The 17,495-nt window shown below is 51.4% G+C and overlaps 1 protein-coding gene across 1 annotated transcript in view; it reads right to left on the bottom strand.

Annotated features, from left to right (window-relative positions):
* ABLIM2 (actin binding LIM protein family member 2) overlaps positions 1-17,495 on the bottom strand; it is a gene marked incomplete at its 3' end in the record, with an annotated part of 26,909 nt that overhangs the window by 7,046 nt on the left and 2,368 nt on the right. Inside the window, exons 2-12 of the mRNA XM_029286911.1 lie at positions 16,235-16,307; positions 15,833-15,970; positions 12,954-13,137; positions 11,260-11,363; positions 10,646-10,772; positions 10,446-10,539; positions 8,985-9,072; positions 7,522-7,580; positions 4,584-4,661; positions 3,379-3,525; positions 2,991-3,046 (exon numbers count right to left, since the gene is read on the bottom strand). Coding sequence (XP_029142744.1) covers positions 2,991-3,046; positions 3,379-3,525; positions 4,584-4,661; positions 7,522-7,580; positions 8,985-9,072; positions 10,446-10,539; positions 10,646-10,772; positions 11,260-11,363; positions 12,954-13,137; positions 15,833-15,970; positions 16,235-16,307 — 1,148 coding nt within the window. The remainder of the gene's footprint in view (positions 1-2,990; positions 3,047-3,378; positions 3,526-4,583; positions 4,662-7,521; positions 7,581-8,984; positions 9,073-10,445; positions 10,540-10,645; positions 10,773-11,259; positions 11,364-12,953; positions 13,138-15,832; positions 15,971-16,234; positions 16,308-17,495) is intronic.

The raw sequence follows: 17,495 nt of genomic DNA on the forward strand, positions 1-17,495 counted from the left end.
GACAAAAGCCCCCTCTGCTCCAGTAGGATGTGCACCCCAAAGAAAAGGGGTGGTCTAGGTCCTGCCCCCTTCCTTTCCCAGTCTGGACACAGCCCACCCGCTTCTGGGCAGGGCCCTCCTAGCGGGAGCCATATTCTCCTGTCCAGTGCAGGGCTTCCCCATTAGCAGTACTTCTGTCAGTCAGGGCGTCCATAATTAACCTAAATCAGTGGTTCTCAACCTTTTTAATGCCGCGACCCCCAACCGGTCGTAAGTCGAGGACTAAACCGGTCGTACGTCGAGGACTAAACCGGTCGTAAGTCGAGGACTACCCAACCAGTCGTAAGTCGAGGACTTTCCCTGCCTGGGAGCGCCACGCATGCGTGGTTCCGCCCCCTGCGCCGGCCGAGGTGTAGCTGGCAAGCGGCAGAGACGGAGCAGGCCGACCACCAGCTGGCCCAGCCCAAGGGAGGTAAGGCACCCGCCGGAAAAGGGGGGAAAAAATGGCGGACAAAAAAAATGGCGGACAAAAAAAATGGCGGACAGCCTTGCTTGGCGACCCCCGTGAAATGGTCGATCGACCCCAAATGGGGTCCCGACCCACAGTTTGAGAACCACTGATCTAAATGGTGCAGCAATGCATTGGTTCAAGTCACAGTAAGCAACGGTTACTTGAACAGACCACAGTGGCATAGTTCAGACGTGACCATTATGGGGGTGTGCAGCCCCAAAGAGATTTGGAAATCGTCCCATGGATCTCATGTGCACACGGCACCTCTTTGCTAATCAATAAACAGCCATATTTCCCCCCCCCAAGCTTTCCTATGAGCCTGAAAAAAGATGTGGCTGTTTTAAGGAGGAATCTCCTTAAACCAATGCGAGCCTTGAAGCACCCTGGAGCTTGAAAAGAGGGGCTGCTTTAGCAACGAGCAGCTGCTGCTCACACCAGGGGGTCTGCAACAGAAATGCCCACTTAGCCATAAACCCTGTCTTCTCATCACAGTCCCTAGGCTGATACATCACCCTAAACAACAAACCCTATAAAAGGGGAACAAGCACCCAAAGGCATTAATGTTTTGCACCATGTATAAAATCAACCTTATTTAGTGGATGAAAAGAAAAACCCAGGTGTAAAAATCTTAATGTGTTGGGGTATAATATGTACAGGGCACAGCAGGGTTCATCTTAACACCCATTAGTACATTTTGATTTGAATTTGAAAGGGAGACTGTATTAAAGGCTCTTTACTAGCCACAAGAAAGCAGTAACTAAACCGTGCTATTATTCCTTTAGGACTTGGAAAGAAAAACTACTTATCCCCAAGGTCACTCAGGACCACGGCCATCAAGTCCGTGAACACAGGTAAGTGTCAAACTCATGGCTTATTTTGGGAAACGTCAGCCACACCAGCCAGGGCACAAACAATCCAAGAACGCCCTTCAGACAATATCACAAAAGCCCAAACGAAGTGCCAGGAATGGGGCCTCCTCTTACCAAGGGTGTGTGTGTGTGTGTGTGTGTGTGAGCAAGGGGAACGTGAGATGCTGAGGTAGCCGTGCTGGAGCGAGCAAGGAGGTCTAGCCAGGTGTCAGCCATGGGTGACATCTCCAGTCTCCAAGGGCCACTCGTGGCAATTTGCCCAAGAGGAGAGCGTCTTACATTGAAGGTCCACATCAGGGGCATCGTGACCCTCTAGAGCAGGGGTCCTCAAACTTGGCCACTTTAAGACTTGTGGACTTCAACTCCCAGAATACCCCAGCCAGCCGTGGGAGTTGAAGTCCACAAGTCTTAAAGTGGCCAAGTTTGAGGACCCCTGCTCTAGAGAGTCCAGGCAGAGCTGACCGTGGGGAGAGGGGGGGGGAACACACAGCATGGCTTTGGCCCGATGCCAGCTCTCCTTTGGCACATGGGCTCCGTGAACGTGCACAGGCTTAGGAAAGGGGCGGGGCCTGCGTCACCATGCCACAACACGAGAGCGAAAGAGGCGGGACTCCTGCCAATCTCAGCAGGCCAAACACAAAAACATGCAAACATGCAAACAAACAAACAAAAAAAAAAGCACAACTCAAAGACCGGTCCTTCCTCTGACTGCTCCATCAGTGAAATTGGTTGGTTTTTTGTTGTTTTTTTTAAAAAAGCCAACTTTCTCAGCAGTCTGAGGATAAATGTGCTAAAAATAGAAATAAAATGGCCCCGAAGGTTATCCGAGAGCACTTCTGTGGCACACCACAGAGCGAAGGTCTTGGCTCAGGAGGGAATTTGTGGTGTGCGCATGGGAGGCTTTAGCACTCTCCTCCATCGACCCATCCAGACAGCTGGACTTGAGAGAGAGCGATCCAGAAAACACAAATTTTGATGCGTGGCAGAAAAGCATGAGTGACAGCTGTCTCCCCAGCGGGCTGGGGGCAGGGAGAGGACCACATCTGTAAAGGCCCCCTTGGATTAGCCGGCTCTGCCAATCAGGGCTTCAGGCTCAACTATTCAGCCACGTTGCTCGCCCGATCGGAGCCCCCGAGCCCCCGAGCCCCCGAATGCAGGCCACGAGGAGAGGCCGCCAGCCCCTCGGGGAGCAGCCGGCCGGTGCAGTGGGGCTGGCGTTACCTCCGGGACCCTCTCTCTGCGGCCTATGCCTTCCAGTCAGCTTGGTTAGTTGGAAAAGGGGCTACCAAGCTCCTCTCACCCCCTCCTCCCCCAAGGCCCTCAACTCTGCCTGGAAAACCGAAAGTCACCCTCCTCCTCCTCCTCCTCCTCTTTGCACTGCCGTTCCCAGGTCTCGGCCTCCCTGTATGAACATGATCTGGGTCTTTGGCTGAGCCGAGGCGGCAGCTTCCCGCGCTAAGGGATCCGGCCTGCCTCTCACCCCGGCTAAGCCAAGAGGGCAGCAACCTCGAGAGCAGGTTAGGGGTTTTGCCCCTGCACTCCACCCTTTCGGAGCAGGCCGGTGGTTTGGGTTCAAGGTTCCCCCCTGGGCCAAGGGCTCTGGCAGAATCCTGAAGCTCAAACTCTCCCACCCCTGTTTCTTCAGCCTGTTGGGCTTTTCCCAGCCTTCGCAATTCTCCAGTGCTTCCTCAGGAGTTTTAAACAAGGGGAAGGTGATTCATCCCTTACGTTCCTCCAGAACAAGACACGAAACAAACAAACAAACAAAGAAACTGTGAGGCACAAGTATGTCTCCTGTCTTATTAAAAACGCCCGTAATTTTCTTCTATTAAAAAAAGGCGTTCAAGGTCATTGCCCTCAAGGGCCTGCTTTCTCACACTCTCGGCCTGCTCACAAATGCCGCAACATTTAAAAAGAGGGTTTTCCTTCCAAAGCTTCTAGCCAAAGGGATACAAACACACGCAGAGACACCAGAAAAATATATATATNCTGCTCCAGGCCCGCAGGGACCGGCAGTACCTCAAAGTAGCTGGGCCGGTCGCTGGCCGAGTGGCTGATGTAGGGAGAGTAGGAGATCATGTCTGGGCGGTCAATGTTGTAGATGGCCTTGTTCTTAGGGAGAGCGGCCAAGTCCCGGTAGTCCAGGATTTCCTCCCCGAGCTTCGCCTGAATGAGAAGAGAGAAGGACGGAAGGTAGCAGCTTCCTTGACGAAGTGCAAATTGGAATAACAACAATAATAATAAAAATAAAAAAAATCCTGGCTCCGTACAATGGACCCACCAGAGATTTTAGAGAACTTACAGTGAGAAATTGCCGAGAAGCAAGAGAAAAGAAAATGAAACTTTTTCCTAAAATAGCGTCTATTTCTAAGAACAGGAAAATAGCTAACGTACAGTAGCTTCCGTTTTAAAAAGGGATTGAGGAGGGTTCCTGGAAATTATCACCAGTTTGCTTAAGAGCCATTCCGGGACGGCCCTTGTGGGGTGGTATCAGCCGCCTCAGAGGAAGACCAGGCCAGAAGGAAGGCCAGAGCTGGGCCTTTTATGGAGATGGACTACCCCTGGGCTATACGAATGCAGCCTTGCCAATCTGATGATGCTTTAACCCTCCTCCTCCTCCTCCTCCTCCTCACGGCCCAGGCTCTGCCTGCCCCCTCCACCGTGCTCCAAGGGTCCCCTCACCCCTCTCAGCCTCTCCCGTGACTGTGGTCCCTTCTCTGAAACAAGGCCGTCTGATGGGGCCCACGAGGCCCGCCTGGCCTGCCTCTGCAACGGCCTCCCACCAATGTCCGGCTGGCCCTCCAAAGGGTGGCACGAGTCCTGGGGCCAGGATGGTGGGCATCCTTGCCAGGGCAGGCCTAAGGCATGTTGGTGTTCCCAACTGGCTACTGCTTCTTGTTGCTCTGCTTTTAACTGTGATTGTTGGTGCTCTTTTTATTTTCTTGTTTGAGTCCAGCCAGACTCACACGGCTGTCTGAGCTGGTCAGCCACACAAGTGTCTTAAATAAATGCAAGCCCTCCACCTCACCAAACCCAGAGGCTCCTCCCAATGACGATCCCTTACAAATAACCGGCTTTCTAAATGGTTGTATTCTGGAAAATTCCTGCTTTCACGCTTATTATTAATTATTATTATTATTATTATTATTATTATTATTATTATTATTATTATTATTATTATTATTATTATTATTATTTTGCATTTTGCACCCATGGATACGTACATAAATTATTCGACTTGGGGAACCTGATGTACTTGAAGGAGGCACCGAAATTATGCTTTCAGACGATGTTCGGGTTTCCTGCAACTGAAAACAAATATAGGTATGAATTTTGTTACATATTTATTTTTGTAAAAATACCTCAAAAGCCTCCTGCTTACAGATAAACTTTGCCCTAAAATTATCAGGTAAAGGGCTCAATTACTTCAAAACTGGAATTTTTGTAACCAACTAGTTTTATAACCAACTATTTTTAGTTATAGCAACACGAGGAAAATAAGGATTTCACCCCAGAGGAAAGGTCCCTCCTTCAATGCCCCATCTCCCTTTTCCTTTTATTTCTCATGTCCCCGATCACGCAGGAAGCAAAGGAGGAGAGCCGGATCACTGGATCCATGCAAGCCAAAAATCAAGGAATTTGAAAAAGTGCCACCATCCTGATAGGAGCCTTCTAGGCCAAACGCTCCCCGTCTTGTAAACAACACACCCAGGACATTCCAGGACATTCTTGGATTCTGTCCACTCACTCACCTGACCCTTTCTTTACCTCCTTCTCTCAACCTTTCCAGGTGCAGTCATTTTTTTCCTGGTCCATCCCCCCCCCACCTAGCAAAGTCCAATAAGTCAGTTTCCGTCTGCTGATTCTCAGCTCCAGGAGTCCCTAGTACTGACCCAAAGGCGCTTTTTCCCCCCAAAGGGCAACTGGACTATTTTGGTTTTTCTTTGAAAACGTTTCGCTTCTCATCCAAGAAGCTTCTGCACTTCAGAACTGAAGAAGCTTCGTGGATGAGAAGTGAAACGTTTTCAAGCAAAAAACAACAACAAGAAAGTCCAATTGCCTTTTGGGGGGAAAAAAGCACCTTTGGGACAAGCACCATGACCCGGATGACGGAGAAACGCCACAAAGACTCGCGGTCCCTGGTATTCTTGATCTACTGGAGTCTGCCATTTTCTTTTCCAACTCATACATTTTATTTAAAGGGAGAAAGTGAAGCTCATCAAAACTTATGCCTATAAATAAACTGTGTGAGTCAGAAACAGACTACCCCTCGTTTTTCGCTAGCATGGGAGCTACAGGGGCTCTCCTCTTAGTAACTGTCTCCAAATCCATCGCTCAAGGGGACATTTTTCTCACAATTATCTCACTTGCACAGTTGCACAACTTCCTTTGACTCGTTGGAGACTAGATGAGACGCGTGAGACAGTCTGCCCAAGAAGACCAGACAGGAAACATGATGAGCGGTGAGCGAATTCTACTTCATCGTAAAGCCACATTAACAGACGCTTCCCACCATTTTTAACTTCCTAAATTTCTTCCTCTGACCTCTAACTCCCCCCCCCTCTCTTGTTTGATTGTTTCCTAGGCAGCATCTCTTTCCCTCGTCCCCCAAGGTCTTCACCCTCAAGGTCCCTTTCAAAATGTCCTCATCCTTTATCTTGGTTAAATCTATACTTGCCTTTCTCTTATTTGACCGGCACTCTGCCTGTCTCCTCTTGAACTGAAGAAAACAACACCTGCCCCCTTTCCTTTACTCATCACTAACTCCTTGTGTTCTCTGAGCACGGAGGCTGCTGCTCTTAAAATCTCACGGTCTGCATCCTTTTCACCTTCCCTTTTTCCATTCGGGAGGGGTAATTCTCTTTCACTTTCCCAACGGTTAGAGAGGATGGGCCCTGGTTTTTATTCCACCCGTCATTCCTTCCAAATATATCTTTGCTGGGTAGGGTAAACAGAGGTGGGGACAAGACCCATCCCGGTAAAAAGTGAGGTCTCCCTTGAGTGTTTAACTCAGTTTATTCAATCTATGGTCATAACGTACAAAAGGAAGAGAAAGAAAAGGTATGTCTTCCAGATAAAATATAGCTTTGAAGCCAGGTTAAAAAAAAAAAGATACTGACATTCTTTCTGGGAACAGTATATTTCTCTTGCTAGATCAGAATTTGGCTGCTGATCCTGAACATGGCAAAATTCAGCCACTGCCAGCCATGAGGGCTTGTACTGAGTAGCCAGTGGCGGTTAGACAGAAAGGCAGTTTATGCCTCCGGGGATGCCCACTAGACCAGGTGTTTCCAGCATCTCTGCCCCAAAGGCCCCAGAGCAAAGTGTGACTTAAGGGCTCCAGGGCATTCCAGGAACAGGGACATCATCGGTCGTTATGAGGGCCCCTTTGGATTCTCCTGCCAGGACAGCAGTGGGCAAAGCACCACAGAGAACCAGCAGGGAGAAGCTTCTAGATTTGCGTAGGGTCCCCTGCCTCCAATAGTTTCCCCACCCGGGAGCAGAGACATCTGAGCAGGGAGGCTGAATTCGTTTTGCCACTCTAAGCCCAGGATCCAAAAACCCCTTGCTTTGGCTGCCTGTTTATGGGGTGGCATCTGAAGAGTTTCACAAGGTCACCCAGTGGAACGACCGGTCCTTTCCCAGGGTGGGCTGGAGGGATCGGCCAATGCAGGGGGAATCAAGCAGTCCAACCAGGCCAAGCAGGAGGGAGGTTGGGCTCACCACCGCCTTTGTAGAGCTGCCTTGTGGTGGTGGGGCCTGGATGTTGGAGGGAGAGGCATTTGGACCGTCCTCTTTCCAAAGAGGCACAGTTGCAATGCAACCCAGCTTGGCTTCCACGCAATAATGGGGGGGGGAACCACCTTTAATGGCTCTGGAAAGAAAGAAAAAGCACCCCCAGTTTGACAGACGTGAGTTAGGGTGATGGCAGTCCCGGGGAGTGGAGCCTGGAGATTCCCAGGACATTTCCTTGTTGCTTTCTTGGGAGGAAAATGGAAACTTTTGCCAGTGTTGCATCAAAGAGGATGTTCCTTTGACCTCCCGGTGGGTGGGTGGCTGTGGGATTTCTGGACAGCCAGGAAGGGGCGGCCGGATGCTGCCATGTGCTCCGACAAAGACGTCCAGCAGGATATAAAATAAAATCCAGCCGGGCCCCCTTACCTTGGCCTTTTCTTCCACTTTGGCTGCCTGCCTACAGGCTGGGTGCCAAATAGAAGATCCTGAAAACAGAATGAGAGTCTCAGTTAGCTGTTTGTCCAAGTTTTTTCTTCAGCCTTCTGCCTACGGACGACAAACGACCGCTTTACTGGACGGTTCTGGATTACAGAGGGGAGCCCCCTTCAGACCCAGCCCTGCCCTCCTTCACGGACGGACAGACGGTGCCCTGGGCTGCCCTCTCTGCAAACATCCCCACAGCTTTTCTTCGGGGTGGGGGCTTCCCTCCAACTCCTGGCCGGTCTGACCTTCCAACACTCAGGCTGATGCCGCCATCTAGCTGGACAGCCAGGAATTAAACGGGGAAGGTTTCATTCCTTTGGAGTCCGGGGTAAATATGCTAAAGCTAAACCAAGTTCAGAGGGAAGGGTGATGTCTCCACGTGTGAGTTAATTATTTGCACGATTCTAAGTATGGGAAAATGTTTTGATCCTTTCAGTATCACGGTCACCGGAGACACAAAGGTCATTTGGGTATTATTAAGCAACCAGCAGCAGCTTTTTAGAAACACAGTGGGACAACTCGCTGTAGTGAGCTGCCCGCGGTGAGTTGGCTGCAATGAGCTGGCTGTGGCAAGTTGTCCTAGACCAGGGGTAGGCAACCTTGGCTCTTTTATGACTCGTGGACTTTAACTCCCAGAATTCCTGAGCCAGCCACGCTAAGGGGGAGAGGTTTCCATGCTGAGCCATGCTGGCTCAGGAATTCTGGGAGTTGAAGTCCACGAGTCATAAAAGAGCCAAGGTTGCCTACCCCTGGTCTAGACCCTTACAGAAATATATGCCGTAAATATATTTTTTTTGGGGGGGAAGAAATCACAGCCCGTTTATTCAATTATTTTTTAGACTATTTCTCTTACTGAAAGTGAATGATCCAAATGAAAGCTCTGTCTGGCATTGCATATGGAACAGAAACCTTGCTAACTGGCTGCCCCTCCTGCTTAAGATGCCCCCAGAGCCAGCTGTTGCAGACCGGAGGACAGCTGTTCTGGCCACCCCGGAAGTGGTTTGCATTCAATATGCAGCTCCTTCTCGCTACTGGAATTGTTGAGACATTTCTCAAGGGTGCTTTTTTCAAAAGGCAACTGGACTGTTTTTTTCTTGAGGAAGAAGAGAATGTGCTTCTTATCCAAGAACCTTCATCACTTCTGAAGCTTCATCGGTCAGAACTGATGAAGCTTCTTGGATGAGAAGCGAAATGTCTTCTTCCTCAAGGAAAAAACAGTCCAGTTGCACCCTGGAGACAACCGTGACCGAGAATCATATTGAGCCTCCCATTTCAAACACAAACTAACCGTCCTGAACTCCTGACAGGACATCTCGTGGTCGGAATATCTGGAATCGGATGAGAAATATTTGCCCACCCCAAACGTCGGTCAATTCGCAGGCCTGACTGTCCGAGGGTTGGTTTACCTTGAAGATACATCTCCTCTCCCTCGGCGAACATCTGGCTGCACCTGTCACAGCAGGCACAGGTGGGGTGGTAGTGCTTTTCTCCAGCCTGGGGGAGAGGGGGGGAAAGTAGTGAACATGAACATCACCACAGAGGGCACAATCACTTCCTGTCCCCTGAAGTGCGAGGCCAGTTGTGTTAAAGAGCCGACTCGCAAGTCATACATAAAACTGCTTCCGCCTGGCTTCAGGGTAGAGGCAGCTTTAAATATGTGAAAAGATCCTAAATACTCCCTCTTTACTTCACAGCGGAGATACAGTCACAACCTTGCTTTACAAAAGAAAATAAAAAGGCTGTAACTAGTAATTTATCAAACAGATGACAAAATGTAAAAAAAAAAATCTGCTTTACAGCTTTACTGTATTTTGAAATGATGATTTTTGTGGGGGGTTTTCCCCCCAGGTTTTTTTTTCACTTCTTGCAGTTTCCCTGTCTCTTCTGGTAGCACTTCATAAAATCTATGATCTCTTCCAGCAGGTGCCTGGCCAGTTCCTTTCCACACACCCTGCCCAGTTCCTTCCACCGGTTGCAGTAACTCTTCTGCCTGTGATTTATCTTTCGGCTTTAAATAGAAGGCTGGATTTAGCCTGAGCGTTGGATATAAGCCCCCTCTGTCTGCCAGGGTTTGCCGTGGTTGAACAACTCCGCCCCCCCCAGGGGATAAAAATCCATCCGAGGCCTTAAAGTCACTTCCTCCCATAGGAGCAGCGTAGGAAATGAAATTACACGATCACGATTGGGGCATTTTCTTTCCAGAGGGGGGGGGGAGGGCGTGGGGCAAAGAGCCTGCTGCCCTGAGCAGATGGACGCCACTGGGCTCAGGTTTTCAGGATCGGAGACGTCCCCCGTTCTCTGCTCCAAGTTTAAAAAGGGGGCTTTTAAAGTTCTATCCTGGATTTAAAAAATGAGAAAAATGGGGAGGGGGGAGGCAATCCATGGAGTCTCAGGCAAGGGAACCCCCATCACCCCCCCCCTTGGCCATCTTCCGCTGCTCGCCTTCCTTGAAATCCTGCAGTGTCCAAGAAGCAGGTCTGACTGGAGAAGGAAGAGCAAGAGAACTATCCAAAATAAAGATGTCTGCCTGGAGAAACAGGGTCTCTCCTTATTTTTAAATGACACTGAACAAAGCTTCTGCTACTGTGATGGAATGTGGCCTGGATTCCCAGGAGGGAGGGGCTGCTTTGGGAAGTGTGGGTGGCAGGAAGAGCGTGAAGGAGCCTGCTCCCCTGCTTCTCTCAGGCGTATCTGCAGTTATGTGAAGAGTTGCTTCACTCCGGCAAGATCCTGTCTGTAGGCGAAGAACAGTGAAGGAAACTACTCCAAAGTAACTCCATGTGTAGTTCTTGGGGCCTGACGGGTACCTCACGAGTCAAACTGTGCTACTTTTTCCCTGTTGCGCCTTTCTCTCAGCCTGGCCTTACCTCCAAAACTCTGCCGGTGATAAACTTCCCACAACGGTCACAGTGGATCCCAAAGGTAGCGTGATAGTCTCTTTCGCAGTATGGAACGCCATCCCTGCAGGGGAGAAAAGATCACGGCCACGCAGCACTTCAGAAGGCCAGCTGGCACCACCCAACCTGTTCCCCCCCCGCAGGGTGACCGAGGGGGGCCCCCAACTTACTTGCTGATGTACTCCCCGGTGAGGAGCTTCCCACAAGCCTTGCACTTGAAGCAGGCCAGGTGCCAGTGCTGGTCCAGAGCCACCAAGGACTGGCCGTTCTTGATTTCGGAGCCACAGTTCCCGCAATCTGTGAAGAGGGAGTCAAAGCTCCGGAAGCTGCACCTGCCACACCCACCGGGCCTTGCAGGGGATCCGCCAAGACCGCCCGGGGGGAGGGAAGCCCCACAGCTGGACAATGAAGAGCCCCTTCAGGTGTGTGTGTGTGTCCCTGTCTGGAAGATCAAGCCGGGCAGGCTGAGGGGGTGTCCTGGGGCTCCACCACCGAGCAGCGATCCACACCGTGAACCGGGCCCAGAAGCCAGGGATCAGCAATCAGGATCCACCCTACTCTCACCCAACCGGGGAGGAATCCGGCTGGCACAGGCTGCCTCCATGGGCGGTGCCACGTCCCGCACATTGCAGGAGGCCAGCCAGAGGTTGAAAAATTACTCTGGGCACCGTTTACTTAACATCAAACTGGAGGCTGCAGACGAGGCAAACGTTCAGGGAGGATATTTTCCTTCGGCTATTAAAAGCAGCCGCTTCGCAATAAGATTCCTAAAGCCGCGACTTACTTCGGAGGGCTGGAAAACTGGCACCAGCAGGGGGCAGCGAACATTTCTGGCAGACGCACTCCTTGCCGTTGAAAGTCACCCGGTCCCCAGGAGGAAAAGGCTGCCTGCAGAAGGATGCAGAAGCGGCATCACTAAATGGGTCTTCCGGCTCTCTTTCCCCTTCGTCCCCCCCTCCCTTCAATCTTTTCCCCCACAGAAATCCTCTGCAGAAGGGGTCCTTTTCCTCCTCCACAAACATTCCTTCACTCCCTTTCTCAGTCACCCGGATGACTCCTGCTTGCGGCTGCCCTTCAGATCAGACCAACATTTAACCGTCTTTGCGCAGACACACGGAAGGGCACAATGTTCACTTTCTGAAGGTGCATATTTTACACAAACCACATGAGCTGGAACGAGAAAGCTACAAATGGTCATTCTCTAAGGATCTAAGAAGCTGGCTGGACCTCTCTCGACTAGCACGAAGTCTGTTCTGTATCAAGCAAGGAGGCCGCTACTAGATATTACTTGATACAGGCAGATTAACTCCACGGAAAGGCTTCACGCAGATTACTTTAATTCATCAGGCATTCTCCAAACATGAATTTACAGTTACTGTAGAGATTCTTCTGAAATACAGGTCATAATCTGGACCCATCACGTAGTTAAAAAAGGATAGCTTCTTCCATGCTAACGAAGCAAACAGATCTTGTGCCTGGACTTCATAAAGACCTCGCTGGCTGGCACGTAGCCAGGAAATCCGGTACCTCATCTGAAGTCCCTCCCAGTGGCCAGTCCGAACGCAGATATGACCAGGTAACTTAAACTACATTACCCAGAAGGCTATCCCTTAAGGGGACAGTTCTTAATTCCTAAGATAGCTATATACTCTGACCAGCACAAAGTCTCTCCAGAACTCTTCTAGGTCTTATCCAAAGCAGGGATGGAGAAGGACACAAGAAATCACCCCCCCAACAAATAAAGAGCCTGGAGGACTGGACATCATCAGCCACAGGTGGGAAATCAAAGCTTCTCCTCCTCTGAGATTTGGGGAATTCTGATGTGTTCCGAAAGGCTGCAGCCGAGTGGACAAATTTTCAGAGGAGAGAGGAAAAAAAGAGGAGCATCTCAAAAGCTGACAACAAGAGCAGAAAAAGGTTTTATCCAAAGAACTCTGAGACCTTCAGTTTCGCAATCTGGGAGAAAGAAAGTCGAGCAATTTGGAGAGACTGTCACCTTCATGATTTCACTACTCAACGAGGGTCAGCATCCTGCCTGCTCCGTTTCCATGATTCTGCATCCCAGCCCCTTTTTTTCCTGGCGTTAAATGGGATTATTAACACTCTGGGCGATTCCTGATTCTCCAGTTGTTGAAGGTTTGACAAAGAGACCAGAGGCTGTTGGGCTGACTCTCTCCCTTCTAGTGTGTGTGTGTGTGTGTGTGTGTAGGGGGGGCCTCTGGGATTACAGGGACAAACAAATCTGGGCGGCCCTTGAGGCTCATAGCACTTGGGAGCCAAGTTGGGCCCCTGGATGGAGGCTTCCGGCTTCCGGGTTTCCCATCAGCAGAGGATCTGAACTGGAGTGAAGCCGGTTCTTGGATGGAGCCCTAGGGTCTTATCCGCTGCCCTGGACACTCTCCGGAGCAGCCCCAGGGGAAAAACAGAGTGGGCTGAACCCGTTTTGGAAAGGGGGAAAGGGGGCGCCCGGGGGCCTACCTGCAGAGCACGCAGACGAAGCAGTGTGGGTGGTAGGTCTTCCCCAGGGCGGAGACCACCTCGCCCTCAATGAACTCATCGCAGCTGAAGCACCGGGTGCCGTAGAGCCGCTGGTAGTCCGAGGTGCAGATGTGATCCCCCTGCCTCACGAAGAAGCCCCCCTGGGCCAGGTCGCATCCGCAGGCTGCAAGCAAGAGAGACCCAGGGAGCTGAAGCACAAGGCCTCCCTCTCCGAGGCCCCAGGCCAGGCGCCGGGAGCGGCGGGGGAGCAGGCCAGGCATCCGAACGTTTCCTCCTCCTCCTCCTCCTGCAGGACCACCCGGGAACCAAACCACGGGGGGGAGGAGGGAGGAGGGCAGAAGAGCCTCTGATCTTGCTGGGAGTGCCGGGAACTGCCGCTTCCCCCCTTCCCTCCCAACCGGGCTGGGGGTCTTCGGGTGGCCAGGACCGGCTGCTAGCAGAGGTCAGCCAGGGGAAGAGCCCCCCTCTGTCCTCTTCTGGTGTCGACCTCCGAGGTCCCTTCCAACTCTATTACAGTTAGTCCTCTACTTACGACCATAAACGAGCCCAACATTTCTGTTGCTAAGTGAAAGTTTTGTTAAGTGACTTTTGCCCCATTTTACAACTTTTCTTTCCACAATTGTTAAGTGAATCACCGCAGTTGATAAGTAACTCGGTCGTTAAGTGAATCTGGCTTCCCCCCATTAACTTTGCTTGTCAGAAGGTCGCAAAAGGGAATCCCATGACCCCCCTGGGAGACACTGCGGCTGTCGTAAGTATGAACCACTTGCCAGGCGTCCGAATTTTGATCACGTGACCACATGGGGACGCTGCAACGGTCATAACTGTGAAAAACAGTCGTTAAGTCACTTTTTTCAGAGCACTTGTAACTTTGAACGGTCACTAAGTAAACTGTCGTAAGGTGGGGACTGCCTCTATCCTGTTATGTTGCAAGTATAGAAGGCCCAGATGTCGTCTGAACATGGGCCTTTTTTAACATTCGTATTTTACTATGATTTTAATTTAGGCAAAGTATGGATACACCCTGCAAGTCCCTGCGGGTTGTGCCACAGGCTGAATAAATAAGCCGCAGCCCCCACAGCCCTGCTGGGAGCCCCCTTCGCAGGACCCCCAGGCGCATCCCTCAGAGCCAGGGAAGCAGGCTTGGGCTGTGGCCGCACAAACTCTGCTACTCGTGCACGTGACACCATGGGGTGTACACAAAAGGGGCGCGCTTTGCCTTGGGACGGCCCAGTGCTGCGTTCATCCACGGTGCCCCCCCAAAGAGGCCTTTGTCTAGCCCTGCTCTGGTCCTCCGGCTCAAGGCGGCCTCAAGCCTCAACAAGGCTTCCCCACCTGAGGAGGACCCGGGCTGGACCGGGCTTCAGGGAAAGCATGGTGGGAGTAAAACCTCCCACGGACCCAGGAACACCCCCCCAAGGACTTCAGCTACCTCTCGCCTGTGGCCCCTCAGCTGCTCAGCTGAGGCTGGCGGTCCTGCGGCCACCAACTCACAAGGCGCTTCTCCCCACCGAGAGAAGCAGCAGCGACCCCCCCCTCCCAGCGCCAGAAGTCTAAGGGACCAGCCGCTCAGGAGTCCCGAGACACACCTCCGGGCTGTTTGGAGAGCTGCCTTCATTCTTATGAATGGAGGTCGTGGCCTGTTCTGCGAAAGGGCTGCAGGTCCTCTCATCCAGGCGCCTGCGTCCGAGCCAGAGCCCACGGTCAGTGTTGCATTTCGGCCACAGAGGCCCCGTGGTGATAAGCTCTCCTGCTCCAAAGGGCCCCCACCCTGGGAATTCCTACCGAGCGGGAGCCTGCGGACGCCCTGATTCCAGCTTTCATCATCCAGCAACTGTTTCCAGCCAGCCACTGGCCCGTCCCTCTCGCACCATGTGCCAGCTCTCCAGGGTGACATTTCAGTTCTCTGGAAGGACCCTATTTATAGTCTTGCCCAGGGAGGGGTCTGCTCTGGGCCAACTGCCTGAGCCCCCCCCCCGCCAGCAATGGCCTTGTGTTTACATAGTGTTTACTATGAAGTTACCTCTTAACCCTGCAGTCTCCTCACTGGCCAATCTGTGACCGTCGCAGAACACTTCGGTCTCTTTCTGATGTGCCCAGAAGAGGTACCTCTTTCATTCCCAGGAAAAGGCAAGATCAGGAAAAAAAATCCGATTCTCCCTTCCCTGGAAGGGTCCTGTGCCTTTGCACGTGGAAAAATAGGACAGTTAAATTAGGGTGGGCTGTGACTGCACCACTGAGTGTTGACGATCCAGTTGCTGCTACAAACCCTGAAGGCTGAGGCTTGAGAGAGACTTAACGCCACAGAGAGAGCCTTTCCTCGCCCTTCTCTCAAGCCTCGTCCTTCGGGGTTTGTAGCAGCAACTGGATCGTCAACACTCGGTGGCACAGTCACACCCCACCCTAATTTAACTGTCCTATTTTCCCACGTGCAAATTACGTTTCCCCCAATTAAGTTTCAGCTCTGGGGTATAATACAAATCTAAACCTCTGTTCAGAAATAAGGAACGATATAATACTCTGGCTATGCGTAGACCGGGGGGGGGGGGGAAAGGTTGCATGTGTGTGGGTCAAAAAAGACCAGCGGTTGGCTGTGNGGGGGGGGGGGGGGGAAAGGTTGCATGTGTGTGGGTCAAAAAAGACCAGCGGTTGGCTGTGACTGTGTGATTCCTGCATGCAGTACCTGCAAAAAGGGGACAGGACCCTCCCTCAATTTGAACTGTCCTATTTCCCCATGTGTGAATGTCTGCAAAGGGTGCCGGAGTGCAAATTTTAGGGAGGAACATCCACCCACCCCCTCTGGCAAAAAAAGCTCAGTGTTCACGTCATTTCCCCACTACAGAAGTTATCGCACGTACCTTTGCAAACGAAACACTTAATATGGAAATACTTCTTCTGCACTCTCAGCACTTCTCCTTTGCACGGACTCCCACAGTTGTGGCATAGGATGGCGGCTCCCGAGGGTGTCTCCAGGTGGCTGTGCATAGCCTGGGAGGCTGTCGGAAAGGGAAACGGCCTTTATTCAGAGGGTTACAGAGAAGGTGGCTTCCATCCCTGCTTTGGTCCTTCAGCAGAGACCGACCCGACTCTGCCCGCCCTAGAACGCGGGTCTCCAGCCGTGGCCATTTTATGACCTGTGGACTTCAACTCCCAGAATTCCCCAGCCAGCAAGAACCAACAAGTGAAGGAGAACAACTGTTTCTGCTTGAAAATAGGGCAAAAAAAAAAAAAAGATAATTTAGGAAGTATAGACCACTCACTGTCCTCAACACCTGGAAGAATCCTCAAGTAGATCATAAAAAGATCCATGAAAACAATGGAGAGGGATTGTTTCTGAAATTTTGAGAGATGGGGTGGAGAGGACGTTGGACAAAGTCCATTTCCCACAGTGGTTTCTTTAACTCAGTGGTTCTCAACCTTTTTAATGCCGCGACCCCAACCAGTCGTAAGTCAAGGACTAAACCGGTCGTAAGTCGAGGACTAAACCGGTCGTAAGTCGAGGACTAAACCGGTCGTAAGTCGAGGACTACCCAACCGGTCGTAAGTCGAGGACTTTCCCTGCCTGGGAGCGCCGTGCATGCGTGGTTCCGCCCCCTGCGCCGGCCGAGCCGTAGCTGGCAAGCGGTAGAGACGGAGCAGGCCGACCACCAGCTGGCCCAGCTCAAGGGAGGTAAGGCACCCGCCGGAAAAGGGGAAAAAAATGGCGGACAGCCTTGCTTGGCGACCCCCATGAAATGGTCGATCGACCCCAAATGGGGTCCCGACCCACAGGTTGAGAACCACTGCTTTAACTCAATAATTATTATCAGATTTGTTTTCTCTTTTTACGACCCAGTAATCCCTTGTATCGGGGTGGAGTCTGGGCGACTGAATGGAGCTGAGCATTTACTGGCCAGATGCCCTCCCTGATGCCTACGTGGGGATCGCAGTAGATATTTTCTCTTCATGCCCTGATAAACATCCGTCGCCACCTGGGATTGAACTCTCAACCTCCGAGTGGGAGGCGAGGGTCTTCCCCTCCAGGCCACCATACTGCCTTAATTATCATCAGATAATTACCTTAATGAAATTAAGAGCGATGATCATTTTCATTTCCTACAGGGTGTGTAAAGTAAGGTGTTTTATATGGAATAAGAGAGGCTACTTGTCTACTTGTCCCCTATTTTTATGATCGTTCAGGCATCAGCTTGTTTGCTTGTGAACTTGCCCAGTTGCCTTCCTATCAAAGCCGGACCCTTCATGGAGGCCTGGCTGCACCAGGACTGATGCCCGAGCGGCGTCTCTCCTACCCATCCAGGCCTTAATTGGATCGCTGCCCTCCTTGGCTGCAAGTAAGCTTGACGTTATGGATTTACACCCAGCAGGAGCCTGGAGAGAGGATGTTCTCCTGGGCTAAATTAATGATGGTAATTATGCAGCAGAAAGTCACTTTAAAGAGAATAAAATGCTCAAAAAATAGTTACCTTGGAGATTTAAGCCTGTGTTTCAGTGAATGCTGGCAGATACTCCTTATACTGTTTT

The sequence above is a fragment of the Protobothrops mucrosquamatus genome, unplaced genomic scaffold (assembly GCF_001527695.2).
Source record: "Protobothrops mucrosquamatus isolate PMUCROS unplaced genomic scaffold, P.Mucros_1.0 scaffold5833, whole genome shotgun sequence".
Classification (NCBI taxonomy): Eukaryota; Metazoa; Chordata; class Lepidosauria; order Squamata; family Viperidae; genus Protobothrops; species Protobothrops mucrosquamatus.